The sequence below is a fragment of the Camelus bactrianus genome, chromosome 10 (genome assembly GCF_048773025.1).
Source record: "Camelus bactrianus isolate YW-2024 breed Bactrian camel chromosome 10, ASM4877302v1, whole genome shotgun sequence".
In the NCBI taxonomy this organism is placed as follows: domain Eukaryota; kingdom Metazoa; phylum Chordata; class Mammalia; order Artiodactyla; family Camelidae; genus Camelus; species Camelus bactrianus.
In genome coordinates this window covers 4,692,329-4,717,588 of record NC_133548.1, presented here as the reverse complement: position 1 = coordinate 4,717,588, position 25,260 = coordinate 4,692,329, and the positions used below count along the sequence as shown (strand labels likewise).

The 25,260-nt window shown below is 56.0% G+C and overlaps 1 protein-coding gene across 5 annotated transcripts in view; it reads left to right on the top strand.

Moving 5' to 3' along the window:
• Positions 1-25,260, top strand: part of LRP5 (LDL receptor related protein 5) — a 113,001-nt gene that overhangs the window by 22,183 nt on the left and 65,558 nt on the right. For 4 of the 5 annotated variants that reach the window (XM_010956755.3, XM_045517938.2, XM_074371603.1 and 1 more), the window contains exon 2: positions 19,787-20,183. In XM_010956755.3, coding sequence (XP_010955057.3) covers positions 19,787-20,183 — 397 coding nt within the window. Of the gene's footprint in view, positions 1-17,667; positions 17,702-19,786; positions 20,184-25,260 lie in introns of those variants that run through there. The other variant, XM_074371605.1, reaches the window with a different exon arrangement.

Below are 25,260 nucleotides of genomic sequence, written 5' to 3'. Positions count from 1 at the left end.
GCACACACTCCATGTAGCTGTCCCGAGGGTTCCTAAGGCCTCATCTGTCCAGGAAACAGGTCTTCCCCAACCTTACTTCCTCTGGCCCCTCAATCTCCTGCCTGAGAGCTCCTGCACCCAACCCCCAGCTCCAGCCCGCTGTGTTCCCTAGTCCTGCTATGTGACAGAAAGCTTCTAGGGCTGGTGTGGGGCCCCCTCCCCTAGTTAGTGCCCATATTTCCAAGATGTGCATTCTGAGGAGACCTGCTACAAATAACACTGGCCTTTATTTGACTTCGAGAAACCCAGTGCATCCCAAATGTCTGTGACCGTGAAGCCCTGGGTCCACGTAATACTTCCCTGCCTACCGCAACTCAGACTGAGGTGTCATGAGGGGCTTGGCACCTGTGCACCTGTGTCCTGCACCTGTGATTTTTATCATTTTTCTAAAACCTTTATGAATGTTTTCAATCATGCAAACACGTGGAAAGAGTGGCACAAGAATTTTTATGCTAAAAAAGGTAGTTTTGGTGTTTTGGGGTTTTAACTACAGAGGAGGTAACTGGATGAGAGATATTTTGAATGTGCTTTCAGGAGTTTAAGCATTGAGAGAGCATTGCCCCTTCAAGGTTGCCTCTCTGAGCATCTGATGCTTGTTCCAGTCACGTTTTCACTGCTCATGTCTCTGCATGAGTTTGCTCAGCACCGATTGATTCCCGGGGCCTGTGCTGCATCTCGGGCTAGCAGGCAGTGCCCAGGTCCCAAGCCTGGCTGCTGCGGGCCTGCCCTGCTGCCGCCTCTCCCTCAAGAGGCTCACCATGCTGGTGATGGCCACTGCAGCCCTGGTCCTTGCCTGGCTCCCTGCTGCAGCTCTTAGGCTGGCCAGGACCCACGAGCTGCTGGCTGCCTGCTCAGGGCGCCGCAAGGGAGGGGGGAATCTCTGCTGGCTTTCACAGTGTCACCTGTGTTTGCACAGAGTTCTCTCCAAGCGGAGTGTCAGTTCACAGGGCTGGGATGCTGGCTCTCTAGCCCTGCCGGGGAAGCCCCAGTGCAGGGGAGCCGTGCGTGCACCCTGCCCGGAGAGCGTGGTCCTGGTCACCTCAGTGTGGGCAGTGGTCTCCCCTCGAGGCAGCTCCTCCCCATCTCCTTTCAGAAGGCACTAACGGAGGATTGCTCCGAGCCAAAGAGCAGTTTCCATCCTTTTGGCTACCATGTCTAGTTTTTAACAAAATTTTCCCTCTGTTTTGAAAGACTTTTTCCTTCCAAGGAAAGTACATTTGTGAAGTAGTAACCTTCCCTGCTCATTGAGCCCAGACGTGCACAGTCGCCAAGTAGAGCTGGTCGGGGTTCCAGAAGCCCTGTCAGAAGCAGAGGCTTGCAGGGTTTCCACGAGCCCCTCACCGGGGAGTTTCCATCGGGCTTTTCAGCCAGGAAAGCCCCTCTTGGAGCCAACCCACCTTGTGGCCCCTTGGGCTGTGGACCTGGACTGGGAATAACTGATTCCCAGGGTGAAGCGGGATCTGCTTCAGGATCCAGGCAGCTCTGGCCACAAGGTGGGTGCTGGGCTCCAGGCAGCCCCCTTGCTCTGCACCGCCTGTGAGGGTGCTGGAGGATGCGCTCACAGCTCTCCGCCAGGCAAGCTTTTCTTCCCCTGGGCTCTGTTTCCCTGCAGGGCCCAGGGCTTGAGATCACTGGCCTTTCTGTTGCTTCTCCACTGCGTACCCGGTTCCCCATCCTGGCAGGATGGTGTGCCTGAAGATGGGACCCCCCTATCCCTGGACGCCTAAAGGGTCATGTTAGGGCCTGTGGGCGGAGTTTTCCAGGCTCTCCGGTTGGTCGTGTGATCACTAATCTGATCTTACACAATAAGGTTAAGGTCTCTTCTGGATGGCTGGGATCTTGGGGGATGTTGTGTTTCTGATGGGGAAACTGAGAGGTTCGGGGTTTTTCAAGCTTCATCAGCTCATATCAGCAGCGCAGGACCGTGATGCAGATGCGGGTGCTGAGTTAGGAACACACTCTGATCTGTGATCAGTGGGTTCCCGTAGCACCAAGGGACACATTTGGTGGACACACAGCTCCCACTCTCTGTAGGCGTGAAGAGGATAGGTGGGCCTTGTTCCGTTCTTGCCTGTACGCAGTACCTAAGGCCGGGTTGGTCACCAGTGGCCACTCCAGGAGGCCGCCCCATTGTGGTCAGTGTGGCATGGTGTGGGCTCCTCTCCGGAAGCTGTGTCCAGTGCCAGCCTCTGAGCAGATCAGCTGTCTCAGGCACCCCTGGCCTGAGGACACACTGAGCCCCCAGTGTGCTGTTCCTGCCTCCCCCAGGTTTGCTGTGAACAGCTGAGGGGGCTGCCGGAGGAATCCCAGGTAGTGAGCCTGGGGGCCCCGGGGGGCAGTCCGCCCAGCCTCCCAGACCTGGAATCCCCGGGCACATGCAGGCCCCCTCCCACCTGTTTGGGCTCAGCTCACATTCCTGGCCCCACTCCCAGCTCTGCAGCCTTGGCCAAGCGAGCTAACTACGCTGTGCCTCAGTTTCCCTGCCTGTCAGCTGGGGGGTTAATCGTAGTGCCCCTGCATAGACACGCTGGAGGATCCAGTGAAGTGAGGCTGTGAAGTGCTCAGCATGGGGTGACTCTGGTGAGTCCTCCATAATTATTAGCCATTAGGATTATTATGGCAATGATAATTGTTATTCTCTGGGGAGAGAGCCCTCCAGGGATTCTGCAATCAGGTTCAGCTCCAGCTGAAAAGCGGCTTGGTGGGAACCTCAGCTCGGGCCACATTAGAAGGTGAGGACTGAGCTGTGTTAATTGCCCCATGTGGCCTGATGTCTCTGGTGCCAGATTTGCTTCCTTGCCAAGGTCAAGCCAGCATGTATTTTGTAGCTGGAAGCCTGGTGGGGTGGGCTCCAGGAGCCCTGGGGCTGAGGGGGTAGGAGCAGTTGTCTGGGGCCTCTGCTTTGTCAGAGGTGTGGCTGGCTCAGCTCCCTCCTCTCCCTCCTCAGAGGACACTGTTGGGGTCCCTGCTTCTTTCTTTCGCTGTTGCCTTTCTTCTGCCCTGAGAAGGAACCAGCCTGGCTGACTCACAGGGCCTCCTCTCCGGTGGGCTGAGCAGCTGCCCGCCCTCCTCCAGCCCTCTGGCATCGCTGGCCCGCCCTTCGCCTTCCTACCCCACAGCTTCCCCACTGGAGGCAGAGGAGGGAGCCTGCATGCCGGCTCTTCACCCTCAGACTGAGGTCCCCGCTCCCTGCAGCTTTCCGCTCTGGGACACGAATGGGCAGCGCCTTTCCCCTGGCGGCTGACCGGGTCCTGTGCCCAGCAGGAACTCCACATTTTACTGAGGTGCTGCTCTGCAGATCCTGCATCTGTACCATGGAGGGTGGAGCCCACCTCTCTGTCCGCTGCAGCCCGCAGGATGGGAGCGGAGCCTGCCGCCCCGAGCTCCCGGCCCTCCCTCCGCACCTGCTCTCTGCACCTGCCCAAGTGGACCTGCCTCCTTGGCCAGGAAGGGTCCAGGTTCTCCTGACCCCATTGTTGCCTCTGGCCCAGGAGTAATTTAAGCCTCTGGCAGGTGTGTGTGGACTTATTCCTGTGCACACAGCACAGAACCAGGCCCCTGGAGTAGGATGAGCACAGGCAGATGGGGCTGCATCCTCACAGCTGGCCCAGGCCGGTCCAGAGACCTGATTGTCGGCCAGCAGCAGCTGTACGGGAGGAGAGGGCTGTGCCTGCTGCCCAGGGGTGCTGCCTCGGCTCTGGCTTCCTCTGGATCAGTCCCTCTCTCGGGAAAGCATGCTGGCTTCTCTTCCAGAAGTGTTTGCCTTCTGGAGGGTTATTCCTCCACTCCTTTAACCAGCCCTGGAGGCAGGGAGGCCAGCCTCATCTCGTGGTCACTGCTGAGGCTCAGAGTGGAGACATGAGTTTGTGGAGTGACCCAGGGAGGAGCAGGCGCTCCCTCCCTCCACCCCCAGACTCAAGGCTCAGTGTGTGACAGGAGCATCGGGCTCCATCAGACCGGAGACCTGTAGCTCCACACTTAGAAGCCCTGAGGCCCCCACAGAGCCCACAGTGTCCCTGTGAGGAGGGTCCCCAGGGGAGCATGGAGCTGGGCTCTTGGGTTACTACATGGCCTCAGCGCATGGTAGGTCCCATCCCGTAGGTGGAGGCACAGGGATGGTTCTCTTCCCTGCCCCGCCTGGCAGGTGGGTACCAGGGGTGGGAGCCCCAGAGATGAGCAGGAGGGACTGTGACTCCCAGCCTGGCTGGGCTACCCCTCCAGAGCAGGGTCCTGCTTCCTGGGCCCTGCTCTCTGCCCAGGAAGAAGCCGCCAGGACCGCCAGGCTGTGGTGTGCGTCTGCTGCCTGAAGACAGAGGGTTCGTCCTGGAACGCACGAGGCCACAGTCCTGAGGGGACCCAGACAGAGGCCGAGGGGCCACGCTCCTCCTGGAAGGGTCACGGCAGCCCTTCGGGGGGTGGTCCGCCCCTGTCTGGATGCTGTTCCAGATTCCAGCCCTTTCGCAGAGAGCTCTGGGGTCATTTGATTACCCTGTTAGGTAAAATGAATGAATTTCAGGTGCTGTGGAGAGGACCTGAGATCTTTGATCTCTCATCACTGATTGGCTGAGAGTGACTTTGGTCCGGTTACCTGGTCCCCTCGTGCCTCAGTCTCTTTGCCTGTAAAATGGGGTGACAGCAGCCTCACCTCCTGGGAGGACTAAGGGATATCGGGTACACATGATGTGACTCAGAAAGGGTGGTCTGACGTGGGGAGACAGGTGGCATCCAAGAGCAGTGACTGAGAGAGAGAGGCCAGGTTGCCTTTTCCAGGTTTTCTATCTGGCGAATTCCTTTTCATCTTTATGTACCTGTCTGCAGGGTCCCCAGCATGCTGGAAGAGCTCTGCGGGGGCCCTGAAAAGCCCTCGCTGTGGGCTTCTCCACGTTTATGACCCCTCACACCTGATGCTTAGCTTGGTTCCCAAGGTAATCAGTGTGGACTCTCGGGGCTGAACTTTATAGGGGGCCCCCAAATGTGCATAGCTATTTGGAACTGGGACCCGCCAGCTCCTCCGAGAATGTCAGTGCCCTGAGAGGCTTCAGCAGGGACCAGGGTGGGGTTGAGGGCAACAAGAGGTTGGAGTTTTCTTTCATCTGATGGTTTCCGTCTGTCCCCTTCCTTCCGGGACAGAGATGTCCTGGGCCCGAGGGCCCTGTTTGGCTCCTAGGGCGGCCTGTGGGCCTCGGCAGCCCGGTGACTGCTTTTTTCCAGGAACAGCAGATCATTTGAAAACAGAGCCTCCCCATTTTGCACCATAAAAAGGAGATTTTGTAGAGTGATGGTCAGTTTGGCACATCTTGGTTATGATTATGATTTTGCAGCTACTCAAAGAAAGTAAGAGCCGGTACAAAGGAAGGTGTGTTTGTTTCTGAAGCGCGTTTCCTTTTCCAGATGTTCTTTTCTGCCAATTCCAAAATGCATCCTGAGCTCAGCTCTCCAGTTTCCTCTCTGCAGGGCAGAACAATGAGGTCTCTGTAACCACACGGGGGACACCGCCTTCCTCGCCAGTGGGCAGGGGGGAGCGGGAGGGGGCCCCCCTTCCCCCACCTCAGTGCCAACCTGGTGAGGGGCCCTGGCTGACTGTCGGGGGCCTGGCAGCCTGGTTGGGTGACTTGAGGGTTGTGACTTAGAGGCCCTGCAGCCTGCACCTTCGTCCCCAGTCCTTGAGTTTGCTGAGTGGCCTGGTGCTTGGTTCTGGTGTCTGCGTCGTGGTTGTGCACCCTGGGACTTGGTGCCCTTTCTGTCCCCAGGAGTTGATCCGACCCCTTTCTTCTTCCTTTTGTCTTTCTTGCATCATATACCGACCGGTCCCGCGCCAAGGGTGGGTCTCCAGGGCACAGAGCATGTGCAGAGTCGGCTGGAGAGCCAGGTAGAACCTGGTGGACATCACCAGAGCCCAGGGGACCTCAGGTGCTCCTTGGCTGCTTGGCCTGTCACTTCGTTACTTGAGACCCAAGGTGTGTGTGTGCTTCTCGGGGGAGCTGTGAACCACGTACACCCACGCACGCACACGTGCACACCCCCCACACCCCCACACCCCCCACACCCCCCCACACCCCCCACTCACAGAACCCTCAGAAGTGCCTCCCTGGTTGCTTTTCAAGGACAGCTAAGAGACCCTGAAAGCTTGCACCCAGGGCATTTCTGGTACTGGTTTCCATTAAAAGCCATCTCTGTGGGATCACTTTATTCGGGGTGTGCATTTACTGAAAATCTTTATTTTTTGATTGATGTATCCTGCCTTAGATCACCTGAGATACAAATCTCTAGACTTAACAGATAAAAATAGGTAACCCTAATTGCATGTTCACAGAGTACCAGACAGGTTCTGAGAGATGCTCATTGATTCATTTAACTCTTCCGGCCTCTCTGGGGGCTGGGTACTACCGTGACCCCCGTTATACAGATGAGGGAGCTGAGGCTGGGGGGCTGAGGAACTTGCTGGGGATCTCGCAGGGACTAAGGTGGGTGGGCTGAGGCTCCAGTGCCTACCTCTTAATTGCTATTCGAATTACAAAAGTGTTTTCTTTTCCTCTGCAAAGGAAGTTGACTGAAGAGCCCCCAGTGCATTTAAATAAGCATAGCGCGGAGCCCTCGGCCCAGACCTCACTCTCCTCATATAACAGACGAGGAAACTGAGGCCTGAAGAGGGCGGCGCCCTCAGATCCCCACTCCTGCATGAACCTAGGGGTGGCCACCTGGAGCCTGTTAAAGCTGGGGCCTTGGGACTTCGGTTGAAACCACCTGAATGGACAGGCAGATGCAGCCCCAGGGCCCAAGTCAGTCCCCATCCCGGGACTGTCTCTCCATCTTTGCCGTGGCCTTGGGCCACTTCTGGAAGCCTGGCAGGCCAGGAGCCATGGAACCAAAATGGTATGTAATCAGAATGCTATATTTTGTCGAAAATAAGAATGTTAGTAATGGGCTGGTTTCTGGCAAGTCAAACTGGGACTCTGAAATACATATTTTTCCCTTGCTCTGCCCTAAACCTTCTAATTAGTGAAGACGCACATTTGCAGACATAAATCAAATGTCATATTCCCTAAAAATTTGTCCTAGGTATCACCGAGTGGGTAACATTCCACAGCCGCTAGATTAGAGCTTGCAGAGTGAGTGCATGTGCATGCGTGTGTGCGTGTGTGCGTGTGTGGGTGTGTGTGTGTGCGTGTGTGGGAGGGAGGGACAGAGGTGCCCATTGGTGAGCCCTCGCTGCCTGTTTCCTTCTTTCTCAGGCTCCTGGGCCTCTGCTTCCAGCCCCCCAACCCCCGTCAGCACCTGCAGGGCCACTGCGGTGGAGTATTTGCGCAATTAAAACATAATTACGGGGGAAATGGCTTTCAGAGGGAGGTACTTTCCCTCCCAGGAAAATGTCCACTGTACACAGTTCCCTAACTAGACCGTGGCGTCCACCACCAGTGGGCTCCGGTAACCAGCTGGGTTTTGGAAGAGGCCATTTGTCTCTGGTGACCGGCCCCAGCACGGGATGTGTCCTCCCCTCACTGCTGTTTGGACTGGACGCCAGACGCTGGTTGTGAAGCAGCCCTGGGGGCTCAGTGAGCTTCTGGGCCAGACATGACCACCGGCCTGGGGGTCCTGGTCAGCTGGGTCACTTGTTCTACACTGTTGGCTATGGGGTGTGGGCCAGTGCCTTGGAGACTGCTGGGTCATCTGTGTCTCGAGTGGTTTGTTCTAAATGATTTCCTCAGATGGACAAAGCGCCCCCATAGAGGCTGGCAGCCACTGGCCACGGCCGGAGGGGTCTCTGCAGCAGCTGCGTGTGTGGGGAGAGGGGGACATAGAGGCCCCAGGGAGCCTGGGCCTCGGTGGACATCAGTCTCCTTGTGTGTGAGGGGTGGGGGAGGCGGCTGGCGGGGGCTGGAAGCCAGGGTGCTGAGCTGAGATTCCAGGATCTAGGGTTTTTCCAAATGTGTCCTCTGGGTCAAGACTGAAAAATGTTCATGATCAGATACATCAGACAACAAATCCTGGGATGTAGGAAGAGAACTAGTTTCCTCACTGCAGGACTTCTCAGAGCCTTTAGAATGGTGGTCACGTGCCTGGCTGTGTCCCCCTCAACCTGGGCACCCTTTACAGGTTGGGAAGAGAGGGTGATGACTGTTGCATGAGCCGGGTTGTGCCCAAAGTGACACATGACATCTCCAGCACTGTTCTTTATTGTCACCCTCACTTTGATGTGGCTTCTTCAAGTTGTCACCTCTGGGCAGTGGTCCTCACTCTCCCCTGAGTGTGTGGGCTGAGCCGGCGCAAGGTCAGAGAAAGCCCCCGGCCACTCTCATCAGGGGATTTGGTAGGATTTGTCGACTTTTACGTTCTTTGAGGTACTCGATTGCTTTTGGGATTTGTCCCCTCAAATAGATTCAGAGGCTAGAGCCCGCAGGGTGATGTGGCACAGTGGGAGGCAGTGGAGGGAAAAGCCCAGCTCAGGCTCAGGGCTCCCCCGACCCCTGCCACTTGCTTTCTGCGCGGCCTTGGTGATGGTCTGAGCCTCAGATGCCTTATCTGCTTAAAAAAAAGATAAGCTCGCCCCTCCCTCAGCAGCAGGTCAAGAGTCTAAGCTGGGCAGAGGTGGAGGGTGGTGAGCACGCCTGCGGCAGTAAATGCTGCTTCCTCCCTCTGCCTGGCCCCCTGGGGTCTGCTGTCCCCCTTGGGTGTTCTGCTGGGGACTGGGCACTGGGTGTCAGCACTTGCAAGATGGGGATTCAATGACAATGTGATGTCCTGGGCTGGGGGTGACCCTCTGCTGGGTGAAAATTAGGGCCACACAGTCATTCCTGGAACAGGCCCAGGTCAGCTGGGTCAGGGTCAGGACCTTTGGAATGGCCCTTGGGAGCGGTGGGCTGCCCTCATTGGCGCCCAGGGGCCCCTCTGGCAGGCACCGGGCCTGGGTCAAGTCCTGGGCCTTCGGTCGTTCCCTAGGCCTTCCAGAGCGGCCGAGCCTGGGCTCTTCCTGGGATGGAGGTTCAGTCCGGTCCTCGGCACGGCCAGAGTGTCCTCCCACGTGCCCCAGGCAGGACCTTAGTGGCCTGCGTCAGGGCCCTAGCCCCCCATGCAGGGGACAGCAGGCCCTCTCCAGCCCATCTCTCTGTTTATCGGGAGGCCCATGTCCTAAGTTTCTTTGTGCTCTAAGGTATCTAAAATAAGCTATCTTATTTTCTTTTTATCTTTTGCAACTGATTTCTTCTTTCCTGCTCCACCCCCCGCCAAGAACCTACCCCTGAGCATCTCCTGTTCACCTGCTTCCCTGACCTTTGAAATGTGGTCACTGCTCAGGAAGCTTGCCTGGGCCCCGGGGTTAATTACCACCTTCCTATAGGGGTGTGCGTGGAGCGTGCGTGCGTGCGGTGCGTGCGTGTGTGTGTGACCGAGGTGGAAGGGAGAGGATGCTTTCCCAGCTGTGTTGGGAGCCCAGGCCCGGCTGAAGGTCCCGGGGGGAGTGTGTGGATGGGGGCAGCAGGCGGAGAGGCCCCGGGAGCCGGGCAGGTGCAGGGTGAGTGTGGGGAGCAGGGTGCCAACCACGTGGCTGGGCTGGGACAGGGAAGGGGGGATGAGCAGTGACGGCCTTTGCTCTGCACCCAGCGATGTGCTCAAACCTCGGGAAAGCAGTCTGATGAATGTCCACAGCTCCGCGTGTTAGCCCAGGTCAGGCAGAGAACTTCCAGTGTTCCGGAAGTTTCCTCCAGCCACTTCCCAGCCTTCACCTGTGCCCCCCCACCCACCCCAGGAGGCACATTATAGTTTTGTCTCTTCTGAACGCCCCCACCCTCGTGGTCGTGTAAAAGCTCTTTATAACCTGAGCAGCCTTGCTTTGGAAGGAGGCAGGCTGTCCTTCAGGATGGCTTACAGTCATCTGCCAACCGTGGCTACGTCTGTGACAGACTGAAGCACAGTGTGGTGTGTGTTCATTATTTTTATGCAAGTATCAGCAACTCGCGCTCAGTTAGTTGATCATTGTGACAGTGCCCGGAGTGGGGAAGGCGGAGGGGGGCCCTCTGACAGCAGCCCCTTCGGCGGCTGGCCGTGCTCTGCGTGGGGCCCTGTGGGTGGCACCCCCACCCCACCCTGGGGAGTAGGGTGTGGGCCCCTCCTGGTCAGGGTCCAGACAACACACTCAGGGAAAGTGGAGCAAACTGGGCGGCTTTGGAGGACCCAGGTTTTCACCTGGGCCAGGTGTAGTGACCTGGGAGGGTTTGGGGAGAGGGAACAGCTAAAGGCATGAGGGTGGAGAGGGTGGGGTCTGCTCTGGTGGGAGTTGGTCTGTGCAGGTGAGCCTCGGGGCCTGATGCCAGGTTGAAAGAACCAACAGAGGAATTTGAGGGTGTTCCCTGGCTCAGTGGGTCCTGAGATGGGTGGATGGATGGACGGATAGATAGATGGATGGATGGGGGAGTCTTTGGAGGGGGTTATGATAATTCAGCCAAGGTGAGAGCCAGGAAGTAGACTCATTCTTGGGCATCCAGAGGTGGTATCAAGGATTCCACTTGGGCTCAGCTTTCTCAGGCAGAACATCTGTTTAGTTAAAGGAAACCTAAGACTTTATTACTGTTGTAAACGTCATCTCTCCTGTAGAGGTTTAGACAGCACGATGGTGTCCCCCATTTGAGCCTGTCTTAGCTGGGTAGAAGCCAGCCATAAAACACAGGGTTCTCTGGCTGGAATTGTGGTCCTTGTCTTTGCACGAGGGTTCACGTGGGCACAGGATGCAAAGGCCTTGGTGAGCCGAGTGCCAGGGATGGAAATGTGGGGCAGGGAGGCCCCTGGCTTCGAGGAACTGCCCACATAAAAGTGAGCCTGGGTGTTGAATATTTCTTCTGCCTTAATTAGGAAAGTTCCATGAGGAGCTGATGTGTGACTGCTGAGAATGCTGCTAAACCAGCAATGACCGTGTCCAGACATTTAAGGTGTCTGAGCTTCATTCTGGGCAGACCAGCATGGGGTTCTCATGTGGCACTTGGGGAGGAGGGGCTGAATGATTCTGAAGTCAGAGCTGGGGAGGCTAGTTCTCTTGCACTTTAGGGGACCGCACAGGTTTCTCCTCGGTCCCCATCATTTCAGCCAGATCAGCACTTCTCACCCATTTTCCTGTGGAGGGGAAATAGAACCTTCCTGCCTGAGGGTTGGGGGAGGCTTTGCTCCACTCCAAACCCAAGTGTCTGTGATGTTTCCTGTTTCATCATAAGATTCATGGGAACTTTGCAATCTCTCTCTGTTATTGTCATGGTAGTTTATTTTTTTTAATGGTTTGCATTTTATTTGGAGCACCTGAGATTGTATCTAGGAAACAATGGGCAAGATTGTGTGCAAAAATAAATACAAATTTGTGGAGACACTTAAGAAGACCTAAATAAATGTTGATGGATAGGAAGACAGTCTCATCGGGACGGTCCCCCCAGATGACCTGTAGATTCAACATGATCCCCAGTATTGTTTTCCCCTTCCTTTTCCTGGTGCAGACGTGATGGTGCCTGGCATCCACGGAGGTGAGGTGATGGCGGTGTGCCATGAGGAGGTGCCTGCCAGTGGGAGCACGGCCTGGGGGAGGTGGGGTGGCAGGGGGCAGGCCAACAGAGGCTACAGGAGTGGTTGGGAGTTGGTGATACTGAGTGAATACGTAAATATATTGACCATCACAAAAGCCGTGTTTCCACTTTGAAGAAGGTACTGACAAACATAGAAAGAGTGGAGATTAGAAGGTACCCTGAGAAAATGTTTAACATTGCAAGTTCTGTGAACTCGTGGATTTTTACCACGTGTACACACACACACACACACACACAGAAATAGAGAAATATGGTGGATGTGTGTGTATAAGTGTGTACGTATATACACATAGTGGATATTCTTAATTTACAGGAGTCCCGTCCTGTCAACTCACCATCAACTCACCACATACACCAAATGAGCAAAGACTGAACACTGGTCCTCGGGAAGATACAGGGTTGGATTCCCTGGAGCCTTTGGTCACATTTTCATCTACCAATCAATACACAACCTTGTTTGATGTTTCTGTTCTTTTTTTTTTTTTTTTTTGCGGGGGTGCTATCTGTTTATTTATTTTTAGTGGAAGTGCTGGGGATTGAACCCAGGACCTCGTGCATGCTGGGCATGAGCTCTGCCACTTGAGCTATGCCCTCCCCCCTGATGTTTCTGTTTAAAGATGCCTACTTTAATACGTATTGTTGATTCATTCACACTGAACCCACAACCAGCGGTGCCTTCAGCTCATGTAACATACATTTCCTCCGTACACACGCCGCAGCACTGCCGTCTGAGCACTAGTAGCACCTCAGCCCTGTTCCCGGGGCTGTTTCCAACAGGGAAATCACCCGTGAAAAGCAAAGAAATGTGAACATTGCAGCGCTAACTAGACCTTGGAGAGGACACTCGTTCACAGTGTGAGCTGAGACAGGAAGGCAGAGCTGGCCGGTTCTGCCTCGGCTGGGAACCGATGTGTTGGGTGACTCCGTTTCCCCGCCACTCTATGCATGTGTGTGTCCGGGAATGATCACGGAACTCCTGAGCGTTCGTAAGGTCATAAAAACTCCTGAGCGTTGAGCAAGTGGGCGACTCTCCAGGTGGAATCTGAATGAGGAGGATACACTGTGTTCCTGTTTCCCAGCTCTGTCTGCTGAGGCAGCTCAGAAGCAGTGACTCCCAGGAGCACTGAGCACACCCAGCACCCAGGTCTTGGCTTCTAAGGATCACTCTCCACTGAAAGGAACCAGGGCTCTTTGAGAAAAGGCCGATTCTCAGGCTGGGACAGGGAGAAATACACAAGAGCCTGGAACTCCGATGTCCCAGAAAGAAAGTAGAGAAATCCTTAAGGGACGGAGAGTATGTGCCAAGAGGACACAAGAGCCAGTGTAAAGGGATTCTCACTGGCCAGACCTAGGGAACATTTGGACATTGAAGTAAGTGCGAATATTAGCTCTTAACCTATTTTAAGAAACAGGAATAGATGAGTCTATGCTGGCTTCAATGAATGCATAAGCAGAGTGTAGCAGACATGCTTTAATGACCAGCCAACATTTAAAATCAAAATCACGAGTGAAGGCTATAGCTTAGTCCCGGGTCATTCCAGTGGCTTACAATATTGTACAGCATCACTACACCGTCAGTTTTGCTTATTTATAGTATTATTTTGAATTGTGTTGAAAATACACGTAACTTAAAATTTACCATCCCGACCACTTTAAAGTGTCCAGTTCAATAGCATGACGTCCGTTCTCATTATTTGTGCAGCCGTCCCCTCCGTCCTTCTCCCACCATAATTTAATGCACCAGTAAAACCAGGCTTTTGCACCATAATAGAGCAGTGAGCACCATTGTACAGCTCTCTGTCCTGCCAGCTAAGCTTCGACATTTTCGCTTTTTTCATATTGTAAAAACTTTAAAAAGAATGCCATAAAAAACCCCAGCAGATCTTGTGGAACTTGGGGAGCTGGCTGTATAAGGTGTAAGGGGACGTAGTGGGTCCAGGGCATCCTGAAAGATGTGAATTAGGAGTCAGCAGTCGGGCTGCTCAGGCCCGGAGTGTGGTGCAGGGCTGGACAGGTAGGTAACAGTGGGTACTCGGGAGCAGACCAGGCATGGCGGAGGGGTAGCACCTGGCCAGGGTGGCGAGGAGGAACTCCTGTCCCTGGGGACGCGGGTATGAGAGGTACACAGGAGGGTAGTGAGTACCCAGTTTGAGACGCTCAGGCAGGCAGAGCCGTTTGGCGTCAGGAAAGTTGTGGGCAGAATTAATTAACTTGAGCGCAAAGCTGCATCTTGGTGTCAGGCCTCAGCATGCTTGGCATTCGCTAAGTTGTGTTCATCCTTCAAGTCCCTGGTCTCCCTCCTCCAGGAAGCCTGCCAGGGCCACCCACAGCCAGCTTTTCCTCTTCCAGGAAGCCTGCCAGGTTTACCCGACAGCTCATGCTCCTCCAGGCTCCAGACACCTCCTGTCCATGTCAGTCATCTGCCTTTTCTTCTTGCTTAGATAGTTGTTTAAGTGCACGTGTGTGCGTTGTGTATAATGTGTGTCCTGCCCAACTGCACCGTAGGCTCCTTGAACGTGGCCCCATGTTGTCTTCCGTTTCTTGGTCTTCCCCGTGGGGCTGGCATGGGACAAAGAACCGTTCCTGACTGATAAGTCCACAGTTTGTGCCCAGGCCCCAGCCCGCTCCAATGAGCCATGTAACGCTTGGTGAATATCAATAAGGCACGTACTGAAAACGCTGCTTATTTTGGGGTGGTGGCGGAGGATTGGATTACCGGGAGCTGGGTTGTGTTTAGTGTAACCATGTGAACGGTGTAAAATACAGACTATGGGAATGGAAGCCCAGACATCTGCTCTGAATTCTATATATAAATACTGGATGTGCTTACATGGGTTAAAATGGGATTGTTGGCGCTGGGATTTTCAGGCTCCTGGTTCTACTGTGGTGGGGGTTGCACGTTAATCACAGGTCCTGGTACCCAAGCCAGGAGGGGGAAAGAGTGGCCTTTTCCTGACACTGCTGGGCTAAGGGCGGTGGGAGTGGTCTGCTCGCCCTCCCCAGGCAGGGAGCTGCGGAGAACCCACAGGACCTGTGTGTGTCTGGAGCGCCGTGCTGAGAAGGGGCTGCACGCACCAGGGTCACAGAGAGGCTTGTCCGCACCCGCGGAAGCCCCTGGGAAGCCAGGTGAAGGGAGAATGTCACCGGGGGAATTCAGCGGGCTTGGGCGCAGCAGTGCCTTTAAAAAATTATTTGTTATTGATGTGAAATTCACAGAACATAAAATTAACCATTTTAAAGTGAATAATCCAGCGGCCTTTAGTATATTCACAATGTTGTGTAGCCACCACTGTCTAGTTCCAGAACATTCCAACATCCTATGGGAAACCCTGCCCCCATTGGAATGTTCCGCCTTGTTCCCTCCCTCCAGCCCCTGGCCACCACTGATCTGTTGTCTGTCTATCTTTATGGATTCGCCTACTTGGGACACTTCATGGGACTGGAATCCTGTGCTCTGTGGCCCTTTGTGTCTGGCTTCTTTAACTGAGCATGTTTTCAAGGCGCTCCCACGTTGTGGTGGGCGTCAGTGCTTCGCTCCTCTATACGGCTGAATAATACTTCACTGTGTGGACAGGGCACATTGTGTTAACCCATTCATCTGTTGATAGACATTTTGGCTGACTCTACCTGTTTGGCAATTGTGACAAAAATACCGCTGTGAACACGCGTGGACAAGGATTTATTTGAGTCCCTGTTTTCAGTTCTTTGGGGTACGTGCCTCGGAGTGGAATTGCTTGGTCACATGACAGCTAGATGTGTGACTTTTTGAGGATCTGCCAGCCTGCTCTGCACAGCAGCCCACAGCAGCCAGCGGTGCCTTTTAACTTGTTACCCTTTCCCTCTGGACAGATGAGGAAACAGGCTCAGAGTGGAGATGAAAAGTCTTGCCCCAAATCTCACAACTGGAGACCAGGCCTCCAAGTCTGAGTTCAGGACTCAGAGCTGGCCCAGGACTGGATGAAGGAAACATGTAATTAATTACTGCCCTGGCTGGTGTTGACTGCCTGCCTAAAATGTGCTGCTGCTGGCCTGGGGCTTTGTATGAACTGCTCTGTTTAAGGCTCGCAGTCTCCGATGTCGGGGTGCAGAGATTACCCCCATTTCACAGACAGGACATTGTGAGGTCAGGGAGGCCCTGGTCCCCGGGGCTGGCTCTGGGGCTCTCACTTGGAGGGCCACTCTGGTCTGTGTGCCCTACGTGGTTCTGAAAAAAAATACTTGCACACATAATGTCATAACAATGTAAATGGAATTTGAGGTTAAAATATTTAAATTGTATTTATCCAGAGACTCAACTAAGTCATCTTTCATTGTCTGGTCTTCTTTTCAACCTTTGTCCCACCTGACAATTTCTCATGCCTGCAACTCCGGCACAAGTCAGGGTTTAAAGTGCATTGTGTGTGTGTGGGTTGACTTGACACGTCTGATGCATTTTCTGATGTTGCTGTGGTCATTTTCGTCATTTCTTATTGCTTTAATGGGCACAACTTCCTCCTGAGAGAGCAGTCTAGTTACCCTGACGTTGGAGATGCTTTGTTTATTTTTTCTTATTGTAAGGAAGGCTGCAGCAAATATTGTGTCTAGGACCTTTTCCTTCCTTCAGGTGTTCCTTGGGATAAAGTCCTGGGAGGCTGATCCCCGAGGAAGGTTTGAACGTTTTATGGTCCTTAATACCAGATGCCACAGAATTTTCTGAAAGGGTTGTTCTTGCATCTGTGGCTGCCAGGTGACCCCTCGCAGGGGTCCTGGAATGTGGTGGTGGCCGGGCCAATGGGCCAGCTCTCAGCCTGTCCTCTGCTCCTCTTCCTCCTCTGCCTTGTTCCTTCTTCTCACTGCCTCAAAAGCTTGGGCCACCTGTCAAGAGATCATCCCTGGAGTGACCTGGGGCAGGTCAAGGCACCTTTCCAAGAGCTGCAGTCTCCTCCCTATACAGCTGAGACTCTGACCTTCAGGGTCTTGAGCACATGGGCACGTCCCCTGGGGAAGGAGCACATGGGACCAGCATCTGCTGCCTCCTGCATGCTTCACCTCAGGACCTTTGCACAGGCTATTCACTGCCATGGATGCCCTCCCTCCTGCCCTCTCTCGCCCCATTCAGGTCTTTGCCGAAGTGTCACTTTTTCAGTGAGACCTTCCTGACCATCTTATGTGAAACTGCAGCCTCACTCCCAAACCCTTTACCCGGCTCTGTTTTTCCAAACCACAGCACTGATGTTCCAAGGCACTGACTGCACCACCTTACCCATCATGTGTGTTGCTTATTGTCTTTTCCCCCTCCTGTTACAGGACATGAGGGTGAGTTCTTGCTCTGGTCGCAGGTCCCAGCCAGGCTGGCATGTGCTGCATGGCACCCTGCCACCTGCCCACTGGCCAGTCCTGCCCGGGTCTCAGCCCGGCGCACCTCTCTGCCTGCCTGTCCCTCACCTGGCTCCTCTGCTCCTGCTTGCATCCCCCAGCCTCTCCCCTCCCCGTGGAACACCCTGGGCCCCGAGAAGGCCACATCTCCTGGATAAGCCAGGGCACCTGGGACCCTGGTAGACTTGGGGCCACATCAGTCAGGCAGCCCTCACCCTGAGAGGCTCCCCCCTCATTACGAGTTCCCCAGGTGATGGGAGAGTGAAATGAGTGCCTGGAAAAACTTGGGGATGGAGTGTGTGGTGGCTTCTAAAGGTCTTCGAAGCAGAAGCGGCTCCTCCCGGGGAGAGCCTGCCCGCCCCGGCTGTGCCCGCCCTTTGGGAAAAGCACAGGAAGTTGAAATCTTCCCTCCTCATCTGCAGCCTTTGAAGGGTGCACCTGAACTGCCCAGAGTGTAAACTGGTGAAAATGTGGTCTTTCCAGTTCGGGGAGAAAGAACAGAGCAGAAGTAGGATTTTTTGTGCCTGGGGCAGCTTCCACGAGCCTCCCCCGTCTCTCCCCAGCCCGGGTGCCCCGGCCCCCTGGGATTTTTGCTGCTGGGAGAGGTTCACTGGGTTTCTGGCCAACAGTTGGGGCTGATAACTCGACCCTGGAGACCTCCCTCCAAAGTGCTTCCCCTCGGGGCTGGAAAGCCTCGCATCCAAGACTCCTTGTCCGTGGGGCCGTCTACATGTTGATGCTCATGCCAGGTGAGTTTGGTCCCTCACTGCGGTCACCAGCTGCCACTTGAATACCCATGGCAGGGGTGCACTTGCCCGCTCCTGAGGTGGTCCCTTGCATCGTCGCCCAGAGATGCCAATTTAGAGTAGCGAGTGAAGTCAGTGTCCGCCCTGCTGGCCTTGGCAGGGGTTCCCAGGCTGAAGGCAGGCCCACCCTGGTAGGGGGATGTCACAGGGCCTTGGTGTGTGCACCTGTGTCTGTTTCTGGGGAGAGGATCGGTCAGCTTTTCAGAGGGCTGTGACCCCCGGGAGGTTAGGAACACCTGGTGGGTCCTGCCTTCGCTGGACGAGGGGGTATGTGCTAGGCCACCTTGCCAAGGGGAATCTCAGGAGCCTGGGCACCGGATCCCTCACAGGCAGGGCGGCATGACTGGTTGTCCCTGCGCCGGTGGCCCGGAGGCCCTGGCGACCGTGAACAGGCATGTGCTCTGGGAGCACCCGTGGCCTCGCATGTGCCGTGGGGTGTCCGTTTGCGGTGGCTCTGCTGCCGTGTTTTGCGGGCCTCCAGATCTCACACGCAACTCTTCCTGGGAAGGCCTGTGATCCTCACAAATTTTCCTCCAAAGTCTGCACCCTCCCTGATCCTGAGCATCACCCGCCTCCCACTGTCCTCTCCTACCGGCTGGCGTCCAGCCCTCAGATGTCACCTGACTGCTGGCCAGGTCTCTGGAGGTGGGTGTCACTGTCTCCAGAGCCTCTGGCTGGCGGTGAGACCCCTACCCTTCTGGGCAGCTTCCCCCTTTCCTTCTCAGCTCTTGCAGGGCAGAGGTAACTCACTGTCTTGAGGTTGAGGTGCTATAGGCTGGGTGAGGAGCATGAAGTGCATTTATGGAGCAGCTGCCATGTGTGGGCCCTGGGCGGGCCAGGGCCTCCTTAGATGGGCTGGTGAACCCTCCTGGAGTGCCAGGCTCCCTGGGGCCCTCAACATACTGTAGCAGTTGGGAAAATGGGGAAACTTCTATTTTTAATAAAAAACTTTTAATTGAAATGTATACACAGAAAAGTGACATTTTTACAAACTATAAGTGTTCCAGAGTGTGGAGGCCTCTGGTGTGCTGTTGAACTCAGCTCCTTTTGAGGCCTTGTCCTCCCTTCTGTAAAATAGGCATACTGTCATCACAGCCCAGGCCTGTGTGCAGAAGGCCCAGGAGGCTCAGAGAGGAGCCCACCCAGCTCCGTGTGCTGTGTGTGACCTGCAGAGAGCTGTCAGCCTGATGATGCTTAGGACAGGGAGGGGTGAGAGTCTAGGACAGGTGTTCTTTAGTGGCCATTTCCTCCTTGCAAGAGGTCAGAATGCCAACTCAGATGTAACTGTAACATCCCATTGTTTGATTTTTACAGTGTCCCTTCCTGCCACAAATAATTGTAGACCCAATGTACTGATGGCCAAGTTGGGAGGGGTGGACCGTGGACGGTCCTGACCTCGACTCCCCATGTGTCCTCCCATCCTGCAGAGGAGGGGCCGGGATTTGAGCCAGGCATGCGCCCTGGCCATCTGCCTTACTCTGAGCCACACAAGGAGCTGCTGAAGAGGTTTGAGCTGAGTGATGGTGTCCCAGAGTGGGAAACGGAGGGCATGGTCCCCGAAAGGGGCCTGAGCTCAGGCAGTGGTCCACGGATTATAAAGGAATCCTGAACTTTCTCTGGTGTGGGCTTCACGTCCCAGCTGGGCCTCTGCCAGGCAGCATGGCCAGGGCTGTGTCCTCGAGACCTCCTCAGGCTGACAAAGTGGATACAACCCCTCTGCAGCCCCGGAGGACCAGTGCGGCCTCGTCTTGGCATCCGTGGGCAAGGTGGTAGGCATGGCAGGAGGAGTCACTTGGGCCTGGGTGGGACCAACAGTAGCCCTCAGTGATTTCTAACAACAGCACTGTCTGCTGCATTGGAAGAGCCTCTAAATGGGTGGCTGGGACCTGCCTGAGTGCCCTTCCTGTGGTGGCTGGGCAGTGGGAGGAAGGAGCCAGAAGCCAGGTGGGTGCTGGGAGTGATCCGTGCTCACAGCCCCCATCCTGGGCTGTGTGGCCTGTGGCTCACGGTTTTCTTCTGCTCCCACAGCCTCGCCGCTCCTCCTGTTTGCCAACCGCCGGGACGTGCGGCTGGTGGATGCCGGTGGAGTCAAGTTGGAGTCCACCATCGTGGTCAGCGGCCTGGAGGACGCAGCCGCCGTGGATTTCCAGTTCTCCAAGGGAGCTGTGTACTGGACGGATGTGAGCGAGGAGGCCATCAAGCAGACCTACCTGAACCAGACGGGGGCTGCCGTGCAGAATGTGGTTATTTCGGGCCTGGTGTCGCCTGACGGCCTGGCCTGCGACTGGGTCGGCAAGAAGCTGTACTGGACAGACTCGGAGACCAATCGCATCGAGGTGGCCAATCTCAATGGCACGTCCCGAAAAGTCCTTTTCTGGCAGGACCTCGACCAGCCGCGGGCCATCGCCCTGGACCCCGCTCACGGGTAAACCCGGTGCCTTTCCTCCTGGGTAGGGGTGGGTGGGGTCCTGGTTTCACTCTTGAATTTACTTGAGCCCAAGTTCCTTTTTCAGAGACAACTCGGGAATCGTAAAATGAATTCACCTTTCACATTTGTTTTTGGGAACAATTGCCCCTTGATACCCTGAAGTCATGTTTCTTTTTTGAATTTGTGGCATCTGAGGCAACAGATGTGCTTGGCTGTGGATTTGAATCGTTAAACATCTCGGTTGTGTGTGGGACGGTGTCCAAGGAGGTGCAGGCAGTCTGACAGTTCAAACGTGTACCTTTCACCTCCTTGATGACTGTGTTAGCTGAAAACGGGTGGAAAAAGTGGAACTCCTTGTCCAGAAATAGACCTTGCTGTGGGATTGTTTCTCTGGTCTCTTGCGGAAGCCCTCTGCCCCTCTCTGCTTCCCAGTCTGGCTGAGCTGGCCGTGACCCACGAAGACACAGGGCCCACCACGAGTTCCAGGTGGGGTTTCATGAGTGGCGGTAACGCTGAGAAAATTTGCACAGTGGAAGGCTGGGATGGAGCGATGGCGGGGTGAGGGCCGGCATCACTGCCCAGCCAGCCAGGCCAGGCTCACTGCAGACTTTTCTGAGTGTGAGAGCTGTTGGCTCAGTCACCCCTCAGCCCTTCAGCCCCTCCTCCCGCAGCCTGGGAACGACACACTCTTAGCGGCTGTCAGGCATCTTGAACAGAAACACAGTAGGACCCTGGGTTCCGGTCCTGATGCCACAACTTGCTGTTGCCCCTGGCAGTGCCCTCCCCTGCCTTCGGGGGTGACACTGGCTGTGCGGCCTGCAGCCGGGCTGAGGGGTCCTGTCAGCCCGCCCCGGGGTGGGTGGGATGAGGGCCAGGGCTGTTTGTGGGTGGCTCGGGGAGCAGGCTGGGTGAAGGGGGCGCTCTGGTGGTGGAGTGAGCCTCCTTATGTGTGGCTTCTTGGCATGCTGACTGAGAAGGTGCGCTAGCCCGGCGTTTGGTGTCGGGGGAAGAGCTGGTGCTTTCCGGAGCTCCTGGATTGAGCACGCGCGTGTGTGTGTGTGCGCGTGCGCGTGTGCAGGAAGGTGTGGGGCTGGGAGGTTGTGGGCGTGTGTGTGTGCATGCGTATGTGTGTGTGTGTTCCAGTGTGCCTGTGTGTGCACCTGTGCGTACTCATGTTGTGCCTGTTACACACGCACTAGGGGTGGATGGATGGAATTTACTGCCCCAGGAGCTGACTTGCTGAGGTCAGGCCAGATGAGCCTGGTGCCCCCACCACTGAGGAGCGCCCCAGCCCTTGTGTCCTGGGGGGATCCTGCCAGGCAGTGGCTTATCTGTAGGCCCTCCTTACCTATCTCCAAGAGGGCTGAGCAGCCTCAGCTGCGGAGGGCCAGGCTGACCTTCCAGGAGGGTCCCTGTGCTGCTGGTGGGCCTGTCCCTCTCTCAGGCCTCTGCCACGCCGGCTGCAGTGGATCACTAACCATCTTCCAGGAGGTCCACGTCTTCCTGATGTGGCTGAGTCCTGCTGGCTAAGAGGGGCATATGTCAGCAGTGGGAGAGGCTGAGGGAAACCCCCTGAGATGCACTGTGGGGAGAAGACCATGAACGAGAGCGGTGTGTGCCCCAGAGGAGGATAAAACAGACCCCGGCACAGGGAGGGCGAGGCCAGGGGCTTCCTGCTGCAGGTCGGGAGCCTGGGAATGTCTCTTGGTGTTGTTTGGACAGGGACCTGAAGCAGAGGTGGGCAAGAGCCACATGGCCACCTGGAGGAAGAGTGTTCCAGGCAGAGGGCACAGCCCACGTGAAGGCTCTGGGCTGTTGCAGGAGTGGGAGTGGAGTGAGGGGGTGGGCAGAACGGAGTAGTGGAGGGGCAGGCGGGCTTGGAGTGGAGTCGTCGCTGGGTCTGACTCATGCTTAGGGGGTCTCTGGCTGTTGGAGTGAGAGTAGACTTTGGGGCGGGAGCTGGGAGCTCTGTGGGCCGCTCTTACTGTGATCCTGGCAGTAGACAGTGGGCACCTGGGTCGGGGGGAGGAACAGGCAGGCTGAGGGTGAGTAGACTTGGCATCTGTTTTGAAGGTGGAACCACCTGGATTTGCTGGTACTTGGATGTGGGTTGGGGAGAAAGACTAGAAGCAAGGATGGCACAGTGCTGCTCTGTGCCTCAGTGTCCCCATCTGTACAGGGTTGTGACCATGTCACATGTCATGCAGAAAACACCAAGACTAGTCAGTGGCTTCAATAAATGTTAGCTGTTGTTGTATGAAAAATGCCGCCTCCACCTGAACTGTGGGCTCTACATCCCTGCTCTGATGACTCTTTTTTCTTCCTCATGGCCTTTTGCCATGTTGGTTAGAAGGAACTTGGCACTTGGTTGGGAGGTACTCAGGAGGTGCTTGGCTGGGAGGTATTTGGGAGGTGCTTGGTTGAGAGGTACTTGGTGCTTGGTTGGGAGGGGCTTGGTGCTTGCATCTAGGTTGACTTTCCCATCCAAAAGAGTTCATCAGTCCCTGGCTTTTCGTATTAAATGTTTGAAATCTTTTCCGATCTTTCCTCTGAATTCTCCCCCCAGATCTTGCTGGGATCACACCCCTGCCCCCAGGGCAGAGTTGACTTTGGTGTTGGTGCCCTGGGCAGGGTTTCTGAGGGCCCAGCCCCTCCCCACAAGCCCCCTTCCCCAGTAATGATCTGAAGTGTGATGGAGGGAGAATGGTGGTGGTGAGTGTCCCACTCCCAGACAGGATGCAGGTGAGAGCTAGACTGGGGTCCTGAGTTTGTGAGTGTGGTTGAAGTTAGCAGTGCCTGCTCTGTCCCCATGTTGCTCAGGTCAGGGGCTCCAGGCCAGTGCACAGGGGCCATGGGCAGCATCCCCCTCTCGCCAAATACTGGCCTGAATAGTGGCCCCTGGCAGAAGTTTGAGTGAGTCCTGGGGGCAGGACTGCTGTCCTGAAAGCAGAGACAGTGCTTTTCATAGTCTGTCCTGGCCACAGACACAAGGCTGCGAGGAGCAGCAGTGCATCCTCCCAGCCCCGGTGGAGCCTCTGCCGGCTCCTCGCGTCTTCTTGTGATGCAGCCTTTCTGCATCATGACTGGGCTCCCTCGGATGGGAGGTTACTGCCCCAGATGTCTTCGGGGGGAAGGTTCTCAGCCTGAATGTCCACCTCAGTGTACACATGACCAGGAGCCCCACAGCTGGGAGGGCCCACGGACCCCAGGGACTGGACCTGGTCAGTTTCAGCCATGTGGGTGGCAAAGAGCAGGTGTCCAGGCCAGGCTGGGGGGGCCCCTCCGCTCCCAGCACCAGGTGCACTCGTTGGGGGCAGAGTGGGCCCTGGGAAGGACCCTCAGACCCAGAGGACCTGGGGCCAGGAAGACATCCAACCAGCACTGGCGGGGCAGGGGTGGGGTGACCCAGGCCTGCACCAGCCCACGAGGGGCAGCAGTGGCTCCTGGGTCTCAAGTTAAAGACAGGCTGAAACCCAGCCTCCTCTTTAAAATGTAGAATGGCCCTTCCCTAAAATAACACACAGCTGCAGCCGCAGCCTCTGCCCTCCGCGTGGACACCAGGTTGCAGGGCTTTTCCTTTGAAGTTGATTTTCCTCCGTGGAATTTGGCCGGGCCTGTGGCAGTGTTCAAGGCTCTGCACGAGCTCCTTCACGCCAGCTGGGCTCTGGGAACGGGGCAGCTCACAAATTCCCCATTTAAGGAAACCAGCCGGCCTCTGTTATGAAACCCGGGGGAAGGAATTTGAATTATGCTCCTCGTGGAGGTCCTGAGCCTTCACACTCTCCAGCCTTCCCTGTTGGCCGCAGTGGAGCATTCGGGGAGGGCATGATTAGATGGCTCTGAGATTTATTCTCCTGATACCTTCTGGGCAGCCGGCAGGAGGGCTGGGCTGTTTCCAGGCCACCGGGGGTGGGAAAAGCACAGGGAAAAAGGCGTCTGCACCAGGCGGGCGGGAGCCTTTGCCGAGCTGGCCCACAGCACCTGCGAGCCTCGGGCTGCTGGGAAACCCACTAGCACCCTGGCCTCCTGGCCAAGGGGTGAGTCAGAGGGTGGCCAGACTCTGGCCTCAAGTGGAGAACCAGGCTGTGCCCCCGAACATGTGACCTGGGGCAGCACAGTCCTTCTGAGCTTCGGTTTTCTCACCTGTCCGATGGGGATCGTGATTCCCGCTTTCCCTGCGTTGTCACTAGATGAAAAGGAGCGGTTAAGAGGCTTTTTGGAGAGGTGTTCCGATGAACTGTGCTCTCTTCTCTGTCCCACAGGGGCTGAGAGGGGAGCATGGTGACAACAGCTGGGTATGGTTGGCCCCTCGGACCCCCCCATCCCCGCACAAACTCATTCTCATTCATCTTGTCACAGCCCCTCCAGCAAGTGGCCATGGCACCAGCTCCAAGTGACACCCCCCGGGAAGGCTGCATGGCCCCACAACTTGGGGTGGCCCTCGGGTACCCGCAGCTCCTGGGCCACAGTGCTCCCGTCGGGGGGGAGTGGCAGCTGTGTGTGTATCACTTTCCCTCACCCGCTGAACAGAGACCCCCCATGGGCGAGGCTGAGCTTGTTCTCCCGTGTCCCTGATGGCTCCGCTGATCTCTGATGGATGGCAGCTCAGGGTTTGCTGAAAGGGATGAGCCTCTGAAGATGTGGAGGCCAAGAGCGGGGGAGGGGGAGGTGTGGGTGGGGAGAGTTGACCGGGAATACAAGCAGCTTGAGGGCCCACGAATCCAGGACTTCTGAGAAGTGACACTGTTCTCACTCACACGATGTCTATGGCCCTGCCTCTACCGTCTGTGCTCCCGGCAGGCCTGCCCACCGTGGCATAGGTGGCTCCCTCCCCGTCGGAGTTCTGGGCCAACTCCCACTGGCCGAGCGTGAACTGGCTGCCTGTCTTTAAAGCAGTCACCGAGGCTAAGGGTAATGGGATTTGCTTATTGTTCAAGGCTGATCCTTGCCCACCCCAGGAGATGGGAGTCGGGGTGACCACACACCTGAAGAGTTTCATGAACTTTGAGTTGGGAAGGTGGTCCTCAAAGGTAAATCCAGGCACTGTCCCCCTTCTTTGCGGAGAGACACTGGT